The sequence below is a fragment of the Gorilla gorilla genome, chromosome 13 (genome assembly GCF_029281585.2).
Source record: "Gorilla gorilla gorilla isolate KB3781 chromosome 13, NHGRI_mGorGor1-v2.1_pri, whole genome shotgun sequence".
Taxonomy (NCBI): domain Eukaryota; kingdom Metazoa; phylum Chordata; class Mammalia; order Primates; family Hominidae; genus Gorilla; species Gorilla gorilla.
Window position 1 is genome coordinate 108279700 of NC_073237.2, and position 23742 is coordinate 108303441.

Genomic DNA, 23742 nt, shown 5'->3' on the forward strand with positions numbered 1-23742 from the left:
TACAAGCCTGGAAAGAGGAGCTTCAGAGAGATCTCCACTCAGAGAATATGACTTGTGTCCTCTACAGCAACAGAAGACACAGGGCCTCGTATCTGATTCCAAGGATAAGAAACCCAAGGGTCAAGAGGTGGAGGCTGCCAGACTAGTGACAGGCAAAACAAAAACAAGCAAGCTCCATTTCCACCAGTCAGAGGACAAAGGCTCTAACAGGTAAGAAAACTGAAGTCTGTGGCTGGAGCCAGCAGTGATGGCAGGATAATCCTCTGTTTGGCATGCCAAAAATCTATGAGTTTCCATGCATCAAGCAGACACTCTAGGAAGTAATTGTGCTGGAAAAGCCATCTTGATATGATTTCCCAAAAAAGGCCGACTGGCAGAGCAAAAGCACTCCTGCACTTTCAGGGGCTGGAGCTGAGATAGAGGCCAAGAGTTCAGAATAACAAAATATAAAATAGCTAGACAAGCACAACAACATATACGTATGAATGACCTTGTAAGTTATAAACTAGAATACTCAGGCCAGCCTCGGTGGCTCATGCCAGTAATCCCAGCACTTTGGGAGGCGGAGACGGGAGGATCACATGAGGTCACCAGCTCGAGACTAGCCTGGCCAACATGGTGAAACACCCCTCTCTACTAAAAATATAAAGATTAGCCAGGTGTGGTGGCACGCATCCGTAGTCCCAGTTACTTGGGAGGATGAGGTGGGAGAATAGCTTGAAGCAGGGAGGCAGAGGTTACAGTGAGCTGAGATTGTGCCACTGCACTCCAGCCTGGGCAACAGAGTGACAGAGTGAGACCTTGTCTCAAAAAAAAAAAAAAAAAAAATTAATGGAAAAATAATGGTAACTTATTCTTACTTGGTATAAACAAAAACCTATTTTAAAGTTACAGTAGGTGGTATTGGCACAGAAATAGATCAGTAGAACAAAAGAAGAAGTTCAGAAATAGACTTCAGCATATGATTCAGTATATGATTTCAAATCACTAACAGAAAAAAACAGTCAATGAATTTTTTTTTTTTTGGAAACAGGGTCTTGCTCTGTCACCCAGCTGGAGTACAGGGCATGACCATGGCTCACTGCAGCCTCAACCTCCCCTGTTCAAAGGATCCTCCCACTTCGGCCTCCCAAGTAGCTAGGACTACATGTGCACACCACCACACCTGGCTAATTTTTGTATTTTTAGTAAAGACAGGGTTTCACCATGTTGGCCAGGCTGGTCTTGAACACCTGGCCTCAAGTGATCCACCCACCTTGGCCTCCCAAAGATTACAGGCGTGAGCCACTGAGCCTGGCCCCTGTTAATTCTTATTTTTTGTAAAGATTGTGTGTCGCCATGTTGCCCAGGCTAGTCTCGAACTCCTGACCTCAAGTGATCCTCCCACCTCAGCCTCCCACAGTGCTGGGATTACAGGGGTGAACCACCACTCCTGGTCTCAATGACTATTAATAGGACAACTAGCCAACCATTTAGCAACGATTTTTATTTAAAAAGATACCTTCCCCTGCCTCACTCCCTATCCTAAAATAAATTATAGATGGATTAAAAATTTTAAATGTTTAAAAAAAGCTAGATTATATTTAGTACCTTGAGATTAGAAGGTCCAACATAAGGAAAAAGACTGATAAATTTGACTATACAAATTTAAAATTTTTGTGTGGCAAAATATAATACAAACAAGATTGAAAAATTATGAACTAGAAAAATTGTTTACAAAACATATGACAGGAATTAAAATGACTACAACATAAAGAGCTTTTTCAAATCAAAGACAAATAGGCCAAGTACTGAGAAAAAGACAACTCACAAAGACAGAATTAACAATTGGCCAATCAACAAGCAAAATAATCAGAGAGACACAGACAAAACATTGAAACATCCTTCTTCACATACCAGATTAATCAAGATTAACAATACAACAGCACTCAGTGGTGCTGAGGCTTTCTGCTGGTAAGAGTGTAAATTTTTGTATAAATTTTTGCATAAAACTCTTCCAGCAATCTGCACTGTAAAATGTACATAGTTTCCATTCCAACAATTTTACTTCCAGGAATGTGGCCTAAGTGATAATTGCATACCTTCATACTGACTTTTATAAGGACAATAAGCATCTGAAAATATTCTAAATGCACAACAGAGTATTGGTTAAATGAATTATGGTACAAACTTATAATGCAGTCATGAGTGACATGAAAAATGTGGCCAGGAAATGATGACTGAAAGAATCATGTTACAAAGCCACATACAAAATTTGACTCCATTTAGGTAATCCTGAGTTGAGTTTGACTCTATTTTGGTAACCCTGAGTTGAGCCCAAAAAGTATGGATCTAGATGTGCGTGCCCCACCCCCCACCCACCACACGCACTCCACCACCACCACCCAAAGGATTCACTCTCTCTGAAACAAGAGCACACACTGCCTTTTAAATTGACTTGCTTCATTGACTCACCCTCCCACAAACTGGGGCACAGAAAAGGCCACACCCTTCCTCCCCAGAAGCAGGCACTGCTTTGTTGGTTCAGTCTAACCAACAAAGGATGTGGTAGGTAAAAGGTTCTTACAACGCTATTTGATTGACTTCTATGAGACCATTGAGTTCCTCTTAGAAGAAAAGAATGGGAAAACAGAAGGTTTAGAAAATCAGAATGTGAGATTAGCAACGAAAAGGGAACACTGAATGTTCTTTTTTATTTCCTTTAAAATCAATTTAAATATTAACTTTATTCCAAGCTAAAGTGGAATTTCAAGATAATCACTTCTGCTTTGGTCTTACCTTACGTGCCCCACTGCAATTTCAGGTCTTGAGTCAGAGAACAGACTATTTCCTCTTCCCCTTAATTAACCTCCATCCATTTGCTTGATTGTTTGTGGCTCCTTCTAGAAGGGATGGGTGGAGGTGCCTTACAGTGAAAAGACAGGCATACATACACACACACTGTATATATATAGATTGGAAATTCAAAGGCCTGACATTCCTGGGAACCAAAAAGCCTGTCCAAAGATTAGCTCCACAGCTAGCTCAAGGGCTTTCAAATGCCAGAAAAGAGAACTAGGGCAGCCAGAAGACTTGGCCCCACAATTCAAGTATTAACACTGAGCAATTCTGTGTTATAATTTGCAGCAGTTAGAGGAAATCCCAAAGTCCACGTTTTTTGCTATTTCAGTAAATTTTTTTGGATCTCACTCTGTCACCCAGGCGGGAGTACAGTGGTGTGACCATGGCTCACTGCAACCTCAAACTCCTGGGCTCAAGCAATCCTCCTGCCTCAGCCTCCTGAGTAGCTGGGACTACAAGTGCACGCCACCATGCCCGGCTAATTTTTAAAACTGTTTTTGCAGACATGGGGTCTCGCTATGTTGTCAGGGCTAGTCTTGAAGACCTCCCAAAGTTTAGTAATCTTATATGAACTGCTTTTACTTTTCTGCATTGTACCCAGAAGGTGATGTTTTACTTCATATTTAGTCAGTTATTTTAACCAGAAACTTTTAATACTAAGCAAGGGGGATTTCTTCCTTTCTATCACAATTATACTACATTCCATGTGGACAACTGTATCTCTGACAGTTAATTCTAGAGGTGGAAATTAGGGAAGGGGGTAGTATGGAAGCATACAGCATTTACAAAACTGGAAAAAAATAAAATAAGTCAAGGGGAGGCTCAGATTCTTTCTTTGGACAAAGGTGGGCTTTGAGGAAAGATCCTCACTCATCAGAGGCCGAGCCCTACACTAACCACAGTAATTTGTATTGATACCCAATTTAGTTCAGGAGCTATAAAAATGTATGTTTGCGGCCAGGTGTGGTGGTTCATGGCTGTAATACCAGCACTTTGGGAGGCCAAGGCGGGTGGATCACGAGGTCAGGAGATCAAGACCATCCTGGCTAACACGGTGAAACCCTGTCTCTACTAAAAATACAAAAAATTAGCTGGGCACGGTGGCGGGTGCCTGTAGTCCCAGCTACTCCAGAGGCTGAGGCAGGAGAATGGCGTGAACCCGGGAGGCGGAGCTTGCAGTGAGTCGAGATAGCACCACTACACTCCCGCCTGGGAGAAAGAGTGAGACTCCGTCTCAAAAAAAAAAAAAAGTATGTTTGCATTATTGCACATAAAAATTAAAAATTGAGAGCTATTTGTATTCATCTATTGAGAGAAACGGTCTCTGGGGGTTAGGATGGGGACCCGTCCCCATTATAGACCCATTCTGGTCTATAATTTACCTAAGACGAGAGCAGAAAGGGTTTTAAATGCTGATCCTAAGTTGTCGTCGGAGGGCAGTACCCCAGAGGACAGGGGAATCATTCCTAACACTGGCAGGGGCCAGAGGCTGACAGCTGGCATTGAACACCTGAGTGTCAGGATATTACTCACCTCTCTCTAATTCTTCCCAATAGAGCGGATACACTCTGGACTCCCTGGGGTGGAGCAGCTACATGGGCAGTTTGTACTTGTTCCTCTTGTCTCTTCATCTGCCCATAAGCCCAGGGCACTCAGAGTCTTCCCTCACTGACACCCAGCAAGCCGGTGAATACACCGGCCCACTGCATTGGGAAGCCCTTTCCTTTTGCTAAGGACTGCATTCGTCTATGCTGCATCTTGAGGCTGTGCAGTATCACCTCCCCTCCTCCATGGTTTTTCTTCTCTAGGCCTAGCAGGCAAGGGAGAAGGAGAGATGCCAGAAGCCTCTGTCTTTCCTTCCCCATTCGTTTCTTACTGAGTCTTGGAGTTAAATTGTTAGTTAGCGCCGGGCGTGTGGCTCACACCTGTAATCTCAGCACTTTGGGAGGCAAAGGTGGGCGAATCAACTGAGATCAGGAGTTTGAAACCACCCTGGCCAACATGGTGAAACTCCATCTCTACTAAACATACAAAAATTACCTGGGCGTGGTGGGGGGGCCCTGTAGTCCCAGCTACATGGGAGGCTGAGGCAGCAGAATCACTTGAACCCGGGAGGCAGAGGTTGCAGTGAGCTGAGATCACGCCACTTCCCTCCAGCCTGGGCAACAGAGTGGGAGTCCATCTCAAAAAAAAAAAAAAAAAAAAAAGAGGAAAGAATTCCAATTCATGATTTAAAAGTAAAGTCAAATAGACTCCATCTGTCAACTTAGCATATTCACAGTAGGTCCAGCACCACTTATATCTAATGTTTCATGGTTCATAATGTAGTAACATTCATAGTTACTGAAGTTTAGATAAAAGAAGTGTCACCCTCTATGGCAACCCCTCCCCTGAAACACACATGGACTCTAGTCTGGCCATGGGCTCAATACTGTTTTAAGCATTGTTACTACACTACCACCAAATCTCAGTTTCTAACAGGGGGCAAAGAGCATTTTCAGAAGACGCTTAGTAACAGAAAAATTAACCAAGGGAAGAACAATCTTAATTACGGGATATTTTTACTGGAATGTAGACATTACTTTTGAATATATAGGACAATAGAAATTGCATCAAAGCAATGCTGCCTAACAGACACAGCAGGAAACTTATTGGCATGGCCAGGCTAGTATATTTTCTCATTAGTATATCAACTAATTATAGGAAAAGTACTGTTTCTAAAGTGCTTGAAACATTTGCCTATGTCACTGTTCTCTTTTTCAATGACCTCCTTCATAAAGTCAAACTCTAGCCCAAACTTAAGCCCATCTCACTGCATATTGTAAAGAATGGATTCTGAATGAATTAACAGAAATGCTTATGTAGGAGGTTGCAGAGATTCTCTTGCAGTCAATGTCTAGAGGAGCTGACCCTCAGGCATCACTCAGAGGAAGTCCCAGCCAAGATTCACAGATCTGTATGTAGCCTTTGGTCAATATCACAGTGTACATCAGGAGTCTCAAGTTCATTGCACAGAACTGGTCCTGTAGCAGGGAAGACTCAGAATTCCTGAGTTTTCTCCTTATGGGTGACTCCTCAGGGATAGCCACCATCTTAAATCCAGGAATGGGGCCCAGCTGGGAATGGAGAAAGTTGCAGGCCCACATGCTCCCTGGACGGAAGTCACACGGAGCCTCTGTGCGGGCACCTGAGAAGCTGCCAGAACACCTTCCCCAGCAGCAGTGCATCCTCCCCACTCAGTGTCCATCTGCCATCTAGACATGGAGGAGGAAAAGAAAAGAGACAAATATGAACACACTTTGGTTTTCCCACTGTGCATCTCTATGCACAGCTCACACGCACACCCATGGGAGGAGGCGAGGGGGAGCAGCATGGAAGCTCAGCCACCCCTCTGTGTGTGGCCAGGGCAGCCATCACTGGTCCTGCTCTTTTCCTAGGAAGGCATCCCCCATGCTACCTGGAGGTACAGGGTTAGTCATGCCTTTCACCGGTGAGTGTGCTCTGCTGAGCCGAGGACAACCTCCACCCACACTCCCTTTGACTCCCCTCATCCCCAGCTGTTCTTTGTGACTCTGACCCATCCTCCCCTCCATTCCAGTCATTTCTCAAAAATGACACCCTCACATACCACACTGCTGAGAAGGAGAGGAATGTGAGAATGATCACAACAGCCAAGGAACCCAGTCCAACACCCGCCATCTGCAGCAGCATGAGTGACGAATCTGTGGGACAAAACCACAGGCTTAGCCCAGAGTGCACGGCATCACCACCTCCCAGGAGGCACACACCCCACTGTGCTCAATCCATTTTAACCCAGCGCTTGGCCCCATTTAACAAAGAATCCCAAGAATGCCCAACATGCCTGTGTGTCCCCTGAGTTGGCCCTGTGGATATGCAGCCTCAGGAAATTACAGTTACAAGGTATTTCTGAAAAGGAAGTGTAAAGCCAGACCATGTTAAAGTTACAAGGGAGAAAACAGCTAATCTTGTTGAGCATACAAATACTATGCAACGTGTTACATTTTTTGTTGGTCCTCTCGCAATCAATTACATTTGATAGATTTTTATGGGCCGTTTTCTTTTGCATGGAGGGACAAGTCATTATGATATTATTTGAATTTGGTTTCCAAAACTGATAGCCCTGATGGTCAGATATAGCAAAGGAATATCTTTTGTTGAGTCACCTGTCATTTTCTCCATACCTCAACAAGGGTCATACTTCCCTGCTCAGGTCAGCAGGTTTACTGAGAGGATAAAATAAGAAAATTGATGTAAAAGTACTTTGAAAGACATACTTTCTATTTGGGGACCATCACATGCCAACTCCAGGGAGATCCCCGATTATAAACTAAAAAACACTCACAGTTGAGTTGCACATGTGGGCCAAGTGACTGACTTAGAGAATCATGTTCTAGATTAGAGCAAAAATTTCATTTTAATTTGCAAACACTTACTTAGCACTTACTATGTGCCAGACACTGTTCCAAGCACCTCACAAATATTCACTCATTTAGGCTTCTAACCAGCCTTCACATTGGGTACTATTATTATTCCCTTAAGGAACCAAGGTGGGAGTGGCTAAGTACAACTCAGGTATTTACAGCCAGGTTAAGAGGAGTGCATTTCTATTGGAAACTCAGTACAGTACCTGGCACTAGTAAAACCAGCCATAGAATACACCTTGTGTTAAACAGCCCTGCAGAACTTGAAACCGCCTTTTTAAAAATTATAACTGAGAAAATTATAACCGTGAAAAAGATCTGACCTAACTGACTCCATCTTGCTTCTAACCTCCAAGTTGCCCCTGTTCATTCCTGGGCGTAGGCTGAACTAACTTTGGGAGGAACTCAGTTTATAGTTCAACTTTGAAACAAAGACGATAATAGCCCTTTCCCCAAACAAATTCCCATCCTGTCTGGGGACTAGACTGCCTTTGCAAGACTAATAAATTAGCCATGAGATTAGAAATTATGGTTTAGGGCTCCTGCAGCTGGAAGCTGCAAGATTCTGAACTGCTCAAATTGCTCCTAGGGCTAACATCACTATTGCAAAACCTAAGATCAGTGCTTGAGATATTTTCCAGACCCTGCACTCCATGGATCGGCTGGCATCACCCAGATCCATAAACTGGCTCATCTGATCTTGTGGCCCCCAACCAGAAATTGACTCAGTGCAAGAGGACAGCTTCGACTCTGTGATTTCATCTCCAACCCAACCAGTCAGCACTTCTGACTCACTGACCCCCCATCCCCTACCCCCTACCCACTAAGTTATCCTTAAAAACCCCATCCCCGAATTTTCAGGGAGACTGATTTGAGTAATAATAAAACTCCAGTCTCCCATACAGTCGGCTCTGTGTGAATTAAGCTCTTTATTGCAATTCCTCTGTCTTGATAAATCAGCTCTGTCTAGGCAGCAGGCAAGGAAAACTCATTGGGCGATTACTAATTCTCAAAAAGTGCTGCCAAGAGCCTTTCTAGAAAACATGGCTTATATTATTTGGTTGCTTTTAGTCTATAGAAGAAAAATGGCCTTGACACTTTAAGAAGCTGGATTACTTATTTTGTTTTATTTTATTTTTATTTATTATTATTTTTTGAGACAGAGTCTTGCTCTGTCACCCAGGCTGGAGTGCAGTGGCATGATCTCGGCTCACTGCAACCTCCACCTCCCGGATTCAAGCGATTCTCCTGCCCCAGTCTCCCTAGTAGCTGGGACTACAGGTGTACTCCACCACGCCCAGCTAGTTTTTGTATTTTAGTAGAGACAGGGCTTCACCATGTTGGCCAGGCTGGTCTCGAACTCTTGACCTCAGGTGATCTGCCCGTCTTGGCCTCCTAAAGTGCTAGAATTATAGGCATGAGCCACCATGCCCAGCCAAGAAGCTAGATTATAAAATGGAAGGAGAAACAGTGATTAAGTGAAGAATTAGTAAAGAAAAAATATTAGGAGAGTGACCTGAATTGCAAGACAGTAAAACAGTGCAGTATTAGAATAGGAATGAATACATTGGAACTAAATAGCCTAGAAACAAATCCAAGCATATCAAATACTTTCAAAGCTTGAATACTGGAGTCAGATGTCCAAGTCTTTATCTGAACACCACCACTGCCTGTGTGACTTTGTGCAAGTTATTCATCCATTCTGTGCCTCAGTCCCCACACTGAGGGATGCTGTAATAACATGGGAATGATAGCAATACTACCCACCTCTAGGTAGTGGGAGAAATCAGTGAGTTAGTACAGGTTGAAACTGTGCCTGGCACAGAATAAGCAATAAGCAAATGTTAGCTATTGTTAATTATTATTGTTTTTGTTGTTTTGATACTGTTTCAGATCATTGGGGAAATGATAAATTTTTCATAACCAGTGCTGAGAAAATTGGCTAACCATTTAGAATCAAATAATTTTGATCACTAGAGCTTACACCATATATCAAAATAAAATCCAGATGGATTACAGACTTAAATTGAAACCTAAAAGGATTAGGAAATGTTAGTGAATATTTACCTAATATTAAAGGGGGTAAGAAATTTCTAAGCATATTCGTTAACACAGAAACCTTAAGAGAATGAGAGATTTAACCACTTTAAAAAGCATGCACTTCTTATACCAAAAGCTACCATAAGCAAGATTAAAAGGCAAATGGCAAGCTGGATAAAATATCTAGAATAATGGGCAAGAAGTTAACATACAGAGAGTGTTACAGATTAATAAAGACATACCTCAATAGCGAAATGAGAAAATTCTATGAAAAGGTAAATCACATGAAAAACATGATTACAGATGATCAATAAAACTTTGAGCAAATGCTCTCTTACAAGTAATAAAAATGCAAATTAAGGCATTAAGATGCCATCTTTGTGCATGACTCAGAAACATTTTTTTAAATGCCATCTTGGTGGACTAATTAACTAGATTTGTTTTGTTTTGTTTTGTTTTTAAGAGAAAATACAATTCTAGAGATGAACAGGTGAGCTGGTACTTTATTGCACTGGTATTTCATCCAATCTACCCAGTATTCCTTCCAACTTCTGACATCAATTTTTTTTCTGTGTATTTTTTCCTCTACACTTTTACCCTCTGTATATTTTAATCACTGATTGATGAATATGTTGAACTGAAGATGACTGTGGACAGAGATCCATATCATGCATATTCTTGGGTTTGATTTCAACTCATCAATAATTGTTAATGAGTTGATATCAACTGTGCATAGCCATTCAGCTTGTTTCTAAGCCCACATACAGCTCTCATGTCCCCACATTGTCCACAAGGACATTATTGTTTGTTGAAGTCTATAAAATACATTATGCATGCCATATTTCCCTGACCAATTACTGACTCTGTGCAAGAAGAAATGGAAAGCAATCTGACCTAATCTGCTCTTAAAGCTCCTGACTCCTGGGAACTGCTGTTTTTTCTACCAGGGATACACAAGCCATCACTTGAAGACCTTGCTTTGCCTTGACTTCAAGTTACCATCATCTACACTTCTGGTGGTTCTTCCTTTGTACAAAGTTCCTTGTTCTTTGCTCATCTCTAGTCCTCTTACATCTCTCCATTTTCTTCAAGGTTTATTGAAGATCATTTGCAATGGTTTATCCATCTCATGTGAAAATTGTATGAACCTGCCAGAATACGCTTCATCCATGTTGGAAGACTTGAACTTATGTAGGGTAGTGAGCTCTTTTCTTTCTTCTAACTATCCCCTCACAAACGAAGAGGACAAAAGCTAAGTAGGAGTTAAGGAAGCTGACTTTCACTTGACCATCCACCAGCAGGATCTACCTGGGCACAACTATTCCTTACTCTAGACATAGTATTGGAAAACGATCTTTATTTATTCTGCATAGCACAATTTGGGTTTGGCTCCAGGAATGATTCTTGCTGGTAGATCAGTTCCTGGTTATATGTCTTTTTGTCTACTTTGCATATATACTCTAAAAATCTGAGTCAATCTAATCAAGAGTGCTCACAAGTGTTGCCACACAAGCTTCTTTAGAGACTTTCCTCGTTAATTCCTTAATAAGAAAATTTACAACTGGCAAATTTGAATTGTATTTTTTATAGCCTCACCATCCTTTGGTTACCCTACCTTTCCATGGTCTCATGCCAGAGAACCATGTTTATCTTTCTTCTGAATCACTTGTAGAATATTTTTTTACAAACCCAAGTGAATCACTCATGTGTTATATCCCAGATCAGTTACTCAATCTTGGAGAAAGTAAGTCCATTAAGACTAAACTTCACCATTCTCTTTATGGTGGCTCCCTCAAGAGAGCTAGTGCTCAGGAGGAGTGATGGGGCCTTCCTGGACTTATCTTTAACCCCTTCCCTGATAGAAATATCACATGCTGAAGAGGAAGTTAGAAAGGCCCTATTTCTACTCTCAGACTTTGTGACAGCTTGAGGACGCTCCTAGGGTGTGGACATTTTTTCATGAATATACACAGGCATGGTCACTTCCTGAAAGCACCAATTCTGTTCTCCAAATGGTAAATAATAATAATAATAATAATTAGCACAGTGACTTCTATTTACTGTGTTAAATTTCTCTTTGCTATTCTAGGGTCTTCTCACTTGAATTCCATTCAGAGCCAAAGATGGCAAAGGAAATCAAAGTGGAAAACTAATTTAAAGGTTAGCTTAAAGATTAATGCTTGATACATTAGCAACACTGTTATATTCCATTTTTATTGCAGTTTAACAAATCACCATAAACTTAGGTAGCTTTAACCCATTTATGAGCTCAGAATTCTGTGGGTGGTAAGTTCAGGCACATTGTGGCTGGTTCTCTGCTCAGGGCCTGTATTAGTCCCTTCTCACACTGCTATAAAGAACTACCTGAGACTGGGTAATTTAAAAGAAAAGAGGTTTAATTGACTCACAGTTCCACAGGGTGTACAGGAGGCAAGGCTAGGGAGGCCCCAAGAAATGTACCATCAAGGCAGAAGGTGAAGGGGAAGCAGGCACAGTCTTCACATGGCCAGAGCAGGAGAGAGAGAGAGTGAAGGAGGAAGTGCTACACACGTTCAAACAACCAAATCTCATGAGAACTCCATCATGAGAACAGCAAGGGGGTAATTCATTCCCATGATTCAGTCATCTCCCACCAGGCCCCTCCTTCAATACATGGGGATTACAATTCGACATGAGATTTGGGTGGGTACATAGAAGAAAACCATATTAGGGCCTTAAGAGGCTAGAATCAAGGTCTCAGGTGGACTGAACTTCTTTCTGGAGGCTCTGGAGAAGAAGCTGCTTCCAAGCTCATTCAGGTTATTGGCTACATTCAGTTCCTTGCTGCTATGGTTTGAGTTTATATCCTCTGAAACACACTTGAAATTTAATCCTCAATGTGGTGGTGTCAGGAGTTGAGACCTAGTGGGAACTATCTGGGTCATGAATATCTGGGTCATGGGGTTGGAGCCCTCATGAACAGATTAATGCCCTCTCTCAGAGGTGAGTGAGTTCTTGCTCTGGAGGGGCTGTATTACCAGGGAGCTGGTTGTTATAAAAATGAGTCAACTTCCTAGACTCTTTCTTGCTTCCTGTGTCATCACATGATCTCTTTGTATATACCTGCTGGCTTTTCCACTTCTCTACCATTGTTCTGGTGAGCATGTAGCCCTCACCAGAAGCAGGCCAGATGCAGCACTGTGCTCTTGAACTTCCCAGCCTACAGACTCATGAGCTAAATAAACCTCTTTTCTTAATAAGTTACCCAGCCTCCAGTATTCTGTTATAGCAACACAAAACAGACTAAGACACTTGCAGTTATAGGACTAGGGTCCCCATTTTCTTACTGGATGCAGCCAGGCCTTGCTCAGCTCCTGTTAAGCTGCACTCCCTGCCATGTGGACCCCTCCATCTTCAAGCTGCAGGAGAATTTCCCTATGTCAAATCCATCTCATTCTTTGAAGCTCCAACTTCCCCTATCTCTGACCTCTAGATCCAGATTTAAAGGGCTCCTGTGATTAGGTCAAGCCTATCTGGATAATCTCCCTATTCGGGAGCTTAATTACATCTCCAAAATCCCTTCACAGCAATACCTAGAACAGTCTTTGAATGAATAACCGAGAGAGGGTAGATGTATACCAAAGACAAGGAATTTGGGAGCCATATTAGAATTCTTCCCATCACAACTATAAAGGTTTAAAATGATTGTGTGCATGTATATATGTACATATATACACATATATGTACATATACAGTAAATACATATGTATACATACACACTAGGTTTATATCTTGATGTAAGTCTTCTCTGGCTTATTTGATAAGTATTGCACCTCCTATGCTCCATCTCCCATAAAACTAACTGCTGCTTCCTCAGTAATCATTCAGCCCAATTCAGTGCATTCTGATTGAACACTTAATGCATGCCAGGCTCTGTTCCTCCTCTTCAAATGCCCTTCAAGGGTGTAAAATCTAGTAGTAGAAGACAGACAAAACAAGTGCACACCCATTGTTCTAAAATATAGCAGAATAGCCAAAGAGGGGCAGATCCTGCCCCGTTGAGAAAATTTTAAAAGCTTCAGGGAGGAAAGGGCATTTGATTTTAATCTTGAAAAACAGGTGGGATAAGCAGAGATTCACAGGTGGGTGATCAGGAAATCCAGATGGAAGTCGTCAAGTAATTATATGAGCAAGGACATTAAGAGGAGAAAGTATGGGCCATAGCCAGAAAACAGCTGGAACATTGGTTTGAATGGAGAAGAATAAAAGATGTAATTAGAAGGGTATGTTTGTGTCAAATAGAGGACTTGGAAGCCAAACTGAAAAATAATGGAGGACCACGGAAGCAGAGGAAACAAAATTAGTTCTGAGTTTAGAAACAAGTCAGGTGGTGGTGTGTAGGCTGGAATGACGAGGGAAATTCTGAACTCTTGTGATGGGAGATGAGGAAGGAGGATTTGCCCGTCATCCCTGCTACAGGTAGGAAGGCCTATGCTCAGGGAGTGAACACAGAAATGAAAATCAGAGAGGCGTGCCCAAGGTGCTAAATGTGGGCTGAAAGAGAAAAAGGAGTAGTCCCGAATAACTCAGAGGTTTCATGCTTACGACTGGAGAATGTTCCCTGATTACAGCTTATTATCACCTCACATATATCAAATGACCTTGCTTTGTGACTCAAGAAATCACAGACTCATAATACTCTGTGGCTGGAAAGGATCTCAGAGATCCCAGAGAGAGGGCGACTGAGAACCGGCCAAGTTAAATACCATTTCAAAGACACTTGGCTGATTAGTAGCAGGAGACTCAGGCAAGTAAGCCCAGGCCTCTGCATCTTCCATCAAACCGACTGCTGGTTTCCTGATAATCTTTACAAAGCTCTTCTAGGGGCAATATGCGAAAGGTAAATAGCATAATTTGTCACTGGGCAAAGGCCAGAAAGGGGCTGAGCTTTGGCACGAGTGAACTGGCACCATTTCAGGACGAATTTAGATCTCGGTTCTCTGCAAATTACTTTCTGAAATGGCAGTCTCCAAACTTTTTTGAAAAAGTAGACTGCCCAAGATGGGTGCACAACACAGGTAAATGTTATACATAAAAAAGTATTGCTAGAATTGCTTTCAGAATTTCCACAGACCAGTGTTTTTCCTATTATCTTCCAGAGATTTCCAGTGGTTTAATTTCAAAGGCTCAAACTCTCCTTCAATATTGGTTCTCAAGCTGAGGGGAAACCAGAGCACTGCCAAAGCCACTTAGATATTTTCAAAGCAAAATCCTCCCTGTTAATTTAATCATAGCAGAATGACTGCAGCCAGCTCTTTGGCGATTTCTTCTACCCAGTTTGAACGTCTTCCAATCATAGCAAACAGCTGCTTAGTAGAGTGGATTCTGGAAGCTATTATTTCTGTGTCTGGAAGCATTGTCATCTTAATTATTCTGATAAAAGCATCTCTCTTTTCCTCATGAGAACTCCATGCCCAATCCTAGAGCTTCAGGGGATGGACTGGCAAAAAAAATTTATGAATGTTGGAATGTGTGGCCTTCATTAAAGTCCTACAAGTAAAGGGACTTGGCCCATCTGCACACAGAAACAGGACAGCACCCATCTTTGTCAAGAGGGGCCCTCACTGCCTGGTCATCAGCAATCCAAGATGGCTGACAGTCAGGTAACCCGCCTTGCACCCTGCTGAAAAGCCAAGTCCTCTACCCTTGTTGCAGTTGGTTTGAGCAGAGGTAAAAAGATGAAAATAAGATCAGGAGAGAAGCAGACAAATGGAGGAAGCCTAATTCCCCAGTCCCCTCCCAAATATTTCCTGCACAGTATTCTCTACTGACAGGATAAAAAATTCCCCATTAAAAAGTGCTATCCAGTGGAATCCTTAGGGAAGCAAGTTTATACTGGCACTTCCTCACCATGCCAGCTGATTGTTTTATGCTGCTCTGAGGCAGGGAAGAGGAGGTAAAGGGTTAAACTGATACTGTGGGCTAAGGGCAGAACTTCACAGCCTGTTGCTAGGACCCACAAACCACACAGAAAAGGTCCAGATTCCAAGGTCATAAACTCAACAAGATTTCTGGTATTAGCTACAAACTAATGGAATTCCTGGGAATCAAATCCACTGGCTGGCTGCCTGTTGGTTTTAAAGAAATGTACTGTACTGCCAGGGAAATCCCGAGTCTGGAAAACAAAGACCTGTGATTGCTCAAACCCTAAGGCAATTTCCCCGCCTGGATAACTCTTCCAAGGCAAAGGTTTAAGCTATACAGCGCTCAGTAGAAATGTTCCCACTGCATCTCTAAGGAAAGGCTTTGGAGGAAATGGACAAGGGGTCCCATCAGGCAGACCCAAACTGACCACCCAAGTGACCCATTCTGCTGCCAGGGCAGGGGATGCTTGCTTGTCCTGCCCAGCAAGAGGTGATCACTGCTACAGGGCCCCCTGACCACTGTACATTGCTTTATCTTTTCCTCCTTTCTAAATGAGAGTATTTATTGTGCTATTCAGTTTTCCCTCTCATATTATGTATTATGGTTTGAGATTGGTTAAATTTGCCATTTAGTCATAGATTACTTAAATAGAGCACAACAAACACATCTGGACTTGACCAAGAGGAAGATGCTATCCCCAGGATTCCTGGTCTTGGAGCTGGATGCAGTAACAGACCCAGCTTTCAGTTGTCTTCCACTAGGGTTCCATGTGGGATCATACATAGGATAGTTCCATTTTGTTAAGGGAAGATGTTTTTCTTTTCTTTTTTTTTTTTTTTTTTTTTTGTTGTTGTTGTTGTTGAGATGGAGTTTTGCTTTGTTGCCCAGGCTGGAGTACAATGGCGCGATCTCGGCTCACCGCAACCTTTGCCTCCCGGGTTCAAGTGATTCTCCTGCCTCAGCCTCCCATGTAGCTGAGATTACAGGCATGTGCCATCATGCCTGGCTAATTTTGTATTTTTAGTAGAGACAGGATTTCTCCATGTTGGTCAGGCTGGTCTCGAACTCCCGACCTCAGGTGATTCGCCTGCCTCGGCCTCCCAAAGTGCTGGGATTACAGTTTTTTCTTAATATTATATGTGTATGTGCACAAGCTACACAGCCGAATGGTAGTGGACTGTTGTAGCTCTTGTATTGGCTTTTCGGCATCTTTTCCTGTGCCCCATTTCTTGATAGGGATTTTGTCTCCCTTTCAGTGCAAACCTAGTGGACCTATTGTTCACACTGCTCTGCCTCCAACCAGCCATGAGGAGACATAAAACCCAAGGGAGGCCAATCATCCTAGCCCCTCTCCTAGTAACAGTGATTCATCCAATGGGCAGTCACTTAACCTGGCAGGAAAGAATCTTTCCCCGAATTGAAAAGCTATGTTTTCCCAGTGAAATTCGTAAGCTGCGGGAGCTTGCTTACTCCCTCTCACATGTCCTACAGTAGAAGAAAACGAAGCCAAGTGACTCTTAGAAACAGAGAACTGAAACAAGAGAAAGATAGAAAGTCCCACTCACGGTGGTGGGTCCCCAGTCCCAGTTCCTGGAGCCTTCTTTGTGGGGTAGCTCTTTGTATAATTCCATAAGCTCCCATCCACTCACCCTCCTCCCATTTTTTTTCAGCTATGAAGCTTTTTGCTTAAAGTAGTATGAATTGGGTTCTGGTCACCAGTGACAATTATATAAACAGATCTCATCAATATGAACTTGATGCTGCAGAAAAGAAATAAGGACAGCATTCATAGGCAGAAAATAATTTTACCTTTCACCTGAGCCCAAACTGCACAGGAGTGTCTTCTCACCTATAAAGGAAAACATAGCAATGCATTTAGCTAGGTGGCACACAGTGTCAGTTAAAATATAGTTTGGAGGCTGAAGCCCTCTGAGTTTCAGCTTTTTCAATCTCTTAATTTGAACTAGACCTTTAAAGTCCAATCTAGCTCTAATATCTTGTGATATCACTAAGTGTTCAAGGGACCAGCGTGGGTTGCATGGACAGAAGTGACCCTGCAGATCACTTCTATAGGTTTCCAACAGGTCTTGGAAAGCACATATGATAGGCCAACAACAGGAGTGACAAAAAGGACCATTCCCCTGACCAGCTCTGAGCAACTGGCATGGACCACCTAGAGAATTATGCTGAAAAGGATTCTGAGGTCACACGTTCAGAAGGTTCAGCAAGAAGTAGTGATGCATGCTAGAGGCAAAGCTATGAGAAGTCCCAGTATATAATACTTCATCTATCTAGATGTCACTTAGCAATGTCAGTTACCCAAAATGTGTCCATGAACCAGGAAGAAAGCAACAGGAACATATATGAAAGCTCATCCATAGTAGAAGAAATCTATAGATTCAGTAGAATGAACACCTCTTCCCCCCTGTCATTATGATATGCTTATTTACCTGTTACAAATGCTGGGGACTTGCTCTGTATAAGACTTGAAAATATTCCCCAGAGGAAGCTGCATGGTGAGGGTTAGAGAAGGATCTTTCCAATGTCATTAGGAGATTCTCTTTCAAATGACAGCCTTGGGCATTCTGGTTTAGATTTTATTAACTTTTTTTTAATTTAAGCTTAAAAATTCTGAGAAAAGCTGCTGGGCACAGTGGCTCACACCTGTAATCCCAGCACTTTGGGAGGCTGAGATGAGCAGATCACCTGAGGTCAGGGGTTTGAGACCAGCCTGGCCAACATGGTGAAACCCCATCCTTACTGAAAATACAAAAATTAGCTAGGTGTGGTGGTGGGCGCCTGTACTCCCAGCTACTTGGAAGGCTGAGGCAGGACAATCACTTGAACCCAGGAGGCGGAGGTGCAGTGAGCCAAGACCACACCATTGCACTCCAGCCTGAGCAACAGAATGAGACTTCGTCTCAAAAAAAAAAAAAAAATTCTGAGAAAAGCTTAAAATAGCCATAAGGGTTTGAATGTGACTAACATTTGCTTTGATGCTAAGTGCAGATATTAGAAATGGAAGGTAATGTGCAAGAATAACCGGTGAAGAACGCATTTCAAGACACTGGAGAATGGAAGGGATTTCAAATACCAAGGCCATTTGGGGGAATGGAGTATATCAAAGGAGAGAAACTGGCAGGGGCCAGGTGAAGAAGGGAGCTTATTAAACTGAAATGCCTGGATCATACTTGCATTTTATAAAACTCATGCTGGCAGTGGTATGAAGCAAGGAGATGGGTAGAATAAGAGACAGAAAGATGTGGTAGAAAAGTGATGTTCAGGCAAGAGATGACAAAGTCTGAGCAGTGCAGATGAAGGAGAGGAAAGAATGATTTTAAACAGAATTAAGGTGGTAGAATTGACATGATTTGCTGATGATCTGGATAAGAAGGTAAGAAAGAAGGAAGAGACAAGAACTATTCACAGGTTTCTGTCTTAGCAACGGGAGGCATGGCGATGCTATTTACTGGGACAGATACACAAAGGGAAAAACAAAATGGGGGCATTGGAAGACTCACACTCCCCGATTTCAAAATTTACTACAAAACTACAGTAAACAAAACAGTGTGGTAGTGACATAAAGACAGACATATAGACCAATGGAACAGCATAGAGAACCTAGAAATAAACCCTTGCATATATGTCAAATAATTGTTAACAACAGTGCCACGACCATTCAATGGGGAAAAGACAGGTTTTTTCAGGCTGGGCACACTGGCTCACACCTGTAATCCCAGTACTTTGGGAGGCTGAGATAGGAGAAGCGCTTAAGCCCAGGAGTTTGAGACCAGCCTGGGCAACACAGGGAGACCCCATCTCCACAAATAATTTTTAAATATTAGCCATGCATGGTGGCACACAGCTGTAGTCCCAGCTACTTGAGAGGCTGAGGCAGGAGGATCACCTGAGCCCAGGAGGTCGAGGCTGCAGTGAGCCATGATTGCACCACTGCACTCCAGCCTGGGTGACAAAGTGAAACACTGTCTCAAAAAAAAAAAAAAAGTTTTTTCAACAAATGGTACTAGGAAAACTGGATATCTACATATAAAAGAATGAATTTGGACCCTTACCTAATATCATATAAAAAATTAACTCAAAATGGATCAAAAACCTAAATATAAGACCTCAAATTATAAAACTCTTAGAAGACAACATAGAGGAAAAGCTTCCTGAAACCGGATTTCTCAATGACTTCTTGGATATGACAAGACACAGGCAACAAAAGAAAAAATAGACAGACTGATCATCATCAAAATTTCAAACTTTTATGCATCTAAGGACACTATCTATAGTAAAAGTGTAACCCATAGAATGGACGAAAATATTTGCAAATCACATATTTCACAAGGGATTACAGTAATATCCAGAATGTATGAAGAACTCTTAAAATTTAACAAGAACAAAAACAAATAACCCAATTCAAAAATGAGCAAAGGACTTAAATAGACATTTCTCTAAAGAAGATACACAAATGGCTGACTAGCCCATGAAAACGGGGTCAGCATCACTCGTCATTAGGGAAATGAAAACCAAAACCACAATAAGATGCCATCTCATGCTGGGAGTGGTGGCTCATGCCTATAATCCCCGCACTTTGGGAAGCCAAGGCAGGTGGATCGCTTGAGCCCAAGAGTTCAAGACCATCCTGGGAAACATGGCAAAATCCTGTCTCTATGAAAAATGGAAAAATTAGTCGGGTGTGATGGCATGCACCTGTAGTCCCAGCTACTCAGGTGGCTGAGATGAGAGGATCATCTGACCCCAGGGAGGTCAAGGCTGCAGTGACCTGTGATTGGGCCACTGCACTTCAGCCTGGTAAACAAAGTGAGACCCCATCCCCCACTTCCAAAACAAAAGATGTCACCTCACACCCTACCTTATAATAGGATGCCTATTATAAGAAAAGAAAACAGAAAACAGTAAGTGTTAGCAGGGACATGGACAAATTGGAAGCCCTACGCACTGCTGGTGGGAATGGAAAATGGTATAGCACTATGGAACACAGTATGGTAGTTCCTCAAAAAATTAAACATAGAATTATCATTTGATCAAGCAATTCCACTTCAGGTATATACACAAAAGAACTGAAAGCAGGGACTGAAACAGATATTTGCATACCAATGTTCATAGCAGCATTATTCGTAATAGCCAAAAGGTGGAAAATATCCCATTATTCATCCATGAATAAATGAATAAGCAAACGTGGTATACTCATATAATGGAATATTATTCAGTCTTAAAAAGGAAGGAAATTCTGACACATGCCACAACATGGGTGAACCTAGAGGACTTTAGGCTAAATGAAATAAGCCAGTCACAAAAAGAAAATACTGAATGATCCTACTTATATGAGGTACCTAGAGTAGTCAAATTCATAAAGATGGAAAGTAGGGCTGGGCGTGATGGCTCATGCCTGTAATCCCAACACTTTGGGAGGTCAAGGTTGGAGGATCACTTGGGCCTGGGAGTTTGGAACCAGCCTGGGCAACATGGAGAGACTCTATCTCTACAAGAAATAAAAATTAAAAATTAGCCAGGCGTGATGGTGCGCACCTGTGGTCCAAGTTAACTCAGGCAGCTGAAGCACCAGTATTGTTTGAGCCCAGGAGGTTGAGGCTGCAGTGAGCTATGATCATGCCACTGCACTCCAGCCTGGGCAACAGAGCAAGACTCTGCCTCAAAAAAAAAAAAAAAAAAAAGACAGAAAGTAGAATGTTGGTTGCCAAGGGCTGTGGGAAGGAAGGAATGGGGAGTCATTTAATGGGTATAAAGTTTGTTCTGCAAGATAAAGAGTTTTGGACATTGGTTGCACAACAATGTGAATGAACTTAATGCCACTGAACTACACTTTAAAATGGTTAAGACAGTAAATTTTATATTGTATATGTTTTACCACAATTAAAAATTAAAATTAAATCACTACTGATTTTATTGTAATTGTCACACAAATATAGTTGAAACCCATGGGAAAGTCATCGCAATTCAAATATGTAGATCCAAATATAAATTTTTTTAAAGCCCTTTCATCTCCTTTAACATCCTAAAGAATAACCACATATTCTTCTGTTCAGCTACATGAAAGAGAGTATCAATGACATCACAGGAAAGTTTCCTATAAACCACAATTCTTTGTGTGTGTGTGTGTGAGACAGGGTCTCACTCTGTTGCCCAGGCTGGAGTGCAGTGGCATGATCTCAGCTCAGTGCAACCTCTGCCTCCCAGGCTCAAGAAATCTCCTGCCTCAGCCTCCCAAGTAGCTAGGACTATGGGTACATACCACCATGCCTGGCTAATAAACCGGAATTCTTGTCCTAACCTCCAACTTCACTCCCTCTGTTATGAATTAAATGTCTATGCCCCTTGCTCACCACCCAACCCCTGCCCCAAATTCAAATGTCGAAGCCCTAACCTACAATGTGATGGTATTTGGAGGCAGGATCTTTGGGAGAGAAATAGATTCAGAAGAGGTTATAAGCCTGGAGCCCTCATGATGGGATAAGTGTCCTAATAAATAGAGGAAGAGCAATCAGAGCTCTCCCCTCCCCACTCCATCCCCACCATGTGAGGACACTGTAAGAAGGTGGCTGTCCACAAGCCAGGAAGAGAGTCCTCACCGGGGAACTGAATCAGCTGGCACCTTGATTTTGGGCTTCCCAGCACAGACTGTGAGAAATAAATGTCTGTTGCCTAAGCTACCCAGTCTACCATATTTCACTATAGCAGCCCAAGTTGACTAATATACCCTCCCCAACCAAAGTCTTAATCTAGGACAGTAGATCTCTGAACCATCTCTAAATTGCACTCATGTTGTACTGCCAGTGTTTTGTCTATGGCTAAAAACTCCAAGTCAGAAACCCCAAGTAATTTTCTAATGAAAAGGCCTTGTCTAAGCTGTAAATACCTTTTTGGTAAGTTCAGGGCAATATATTTCTGGGCTTTAACTTTCCTTTCTTTATTCCTCCATTATTGTCACAAAGCGCTGCTAGACATCTTTGATACTTGAACAGTCTTACAAGTAACTATTGGTTTCATAGCAAGCATGTTCATGACACATTACATTTGCATCCCACACAGAATTAAATAGAGTGTCTCAGTTTTAAATATGTGATAAACCTTACACTCAAGATGACAACATACTTTTATCTCAGATTCATCAGTCAAGAGCTGCTTGTATTAGTATTAATATAATCCTTCTAGTTTTCATTACCGGCCCATATGAATTTACAACAAGCTTAGGGTTCTCCTAGGTCAACCATCACAATGGTTCTTCCAGATCTTCCATCCCTGACTAATGAATGCAGCTCCATGATGTTTCCTAATTATCTAATGAATATTGAGTTCCACGTCTCAGGAAAGAACCACTGCTGGAAGAGCTTTCTAAGGACTGTAGAAGGGAAAGTGGGACCTATGCCATAGCTGCGGAAGGGATGTAAGCAAAAAACAGCCCAGTGCTGTGCTTAATCTTCGGCTTCCCAGGAGAATGAGAGAAGCAGCAGCCTGGCAGGGGCACAAGGAAGTTAACAGAGAATCTAGATGTTTCTTTCCAACTTAGACTTCAGCAGTGCAATAGAATGAGGGCATCTGTAAAGCTTAAGAGTAAAAAACAAAAACCAGGTCAGTCCAAATGTTGATTCAGCAAGGTCCCCAGGTAGTTCGGAATCCGTATCATCTGTAAGGGTTTCACCTGTCCCTTCTTCATAAAGGCAAAGTATTCACAAACATTTTATGATTGTTACATGCAGTGACCCTCTCATATACGTGGAAAATAAATGTTCAAACATTTAAATTTCATGCGAAGAAGAAAATACAGAGTTCACAAAAGCTTGGAAAGAAAGATACCTTATTCCATTCACTTGTGATTCGTAATATAATGCAGTAATCACTCCCTCTTTTCAAGGGTGCATTATAATATTCCCCATAGTACAGCCTGTCTCCTACAGGTATCTCCATGGCATCATCTGGAACATCTTTGGCCAGTAGTTCTGCAGCCACGTATCCACCAGCATCAGAGGCGTTGCTAAAGAAGGAGGAAGCGCCTTCAGAATCACAAGAAAATGTGCTTTGGAGGGCCAAGGGAAGCACTAACACCTGATATGAACTGGAAGAAAAAAGGAGAAGTGTCCATCAGACCCTTGCATGGGGAGGTCATTCATTCATTCATATTTATTGAGCACCTGCTATGAGACAAGCCTCTTTCTTTGTTTTTTTGTTTTTTGTTTTTTTTTTGAGATGGAGTCTTGCTCTGTCGCTAGGCTGGAGTGCAGTGGTGCAATCTCGGCTCACTGCAACCTCCATCTCCTGGGTTCAAGCAATTCTCCTGCCTCAGCCTCCCAAGTAGCTGGGACTACAGGTGCATGCCACCACGCCCAGCTAACTTTTGTATTTTTAGTAGAGATGGGGTTTCACCATGTTGGCCAGGCTTGTCTCGATCTCTTGACCTCATGATCCACCCGCCTCGGCCTCCCAAAGTGCTGGGATTACAGGCGTGAGCCACTGCGCCCAGCTGAAATAA

The 23742-nt window shown here is 42.3% G+C and overlaps 1 protein-coding gene across 5 annotated transcripts in view; it reads right to left on the reverse strand.

Moving 5' to 3' along the window:
• Positions 1-5381: 5381 nt before the first annotated feature.
• The window catches only part of SUSD1 (sushi domain containing 1), a 136681-nt gene continuing 118320 nt past the window's right edge, over positions 5382-23742 (reverse strand). For 2 of the 5 annotated variants that reach the window (XM_063696664.1, XM_019034269.4), the window contains 4 exons: positions 23070-23247; positions 17037-17076; positions 6470-6563; positions 5382-6095 (listed from right to left, as the gene is read on the reverse strand). In XM_063696664.1, the coding sequence (XP_063552734.1) occupies position 6095; positions 6470-6563; positions 17037-17076; positions 23070-23247 (313 nt within the window). In that variant the 3' untranslated portion in view covers positions 5382-6094. Of the gene's footprint in view, positions 6096-6469; positions 6564-17036; positions 17077-23069; positions 23329-23742 lie in introns of all 5 variants that reach the window. The other 3 variants (XM_055350404.2, XM_004048444.5, XM_063696663.1) reach the window with 2 other exon arrangements.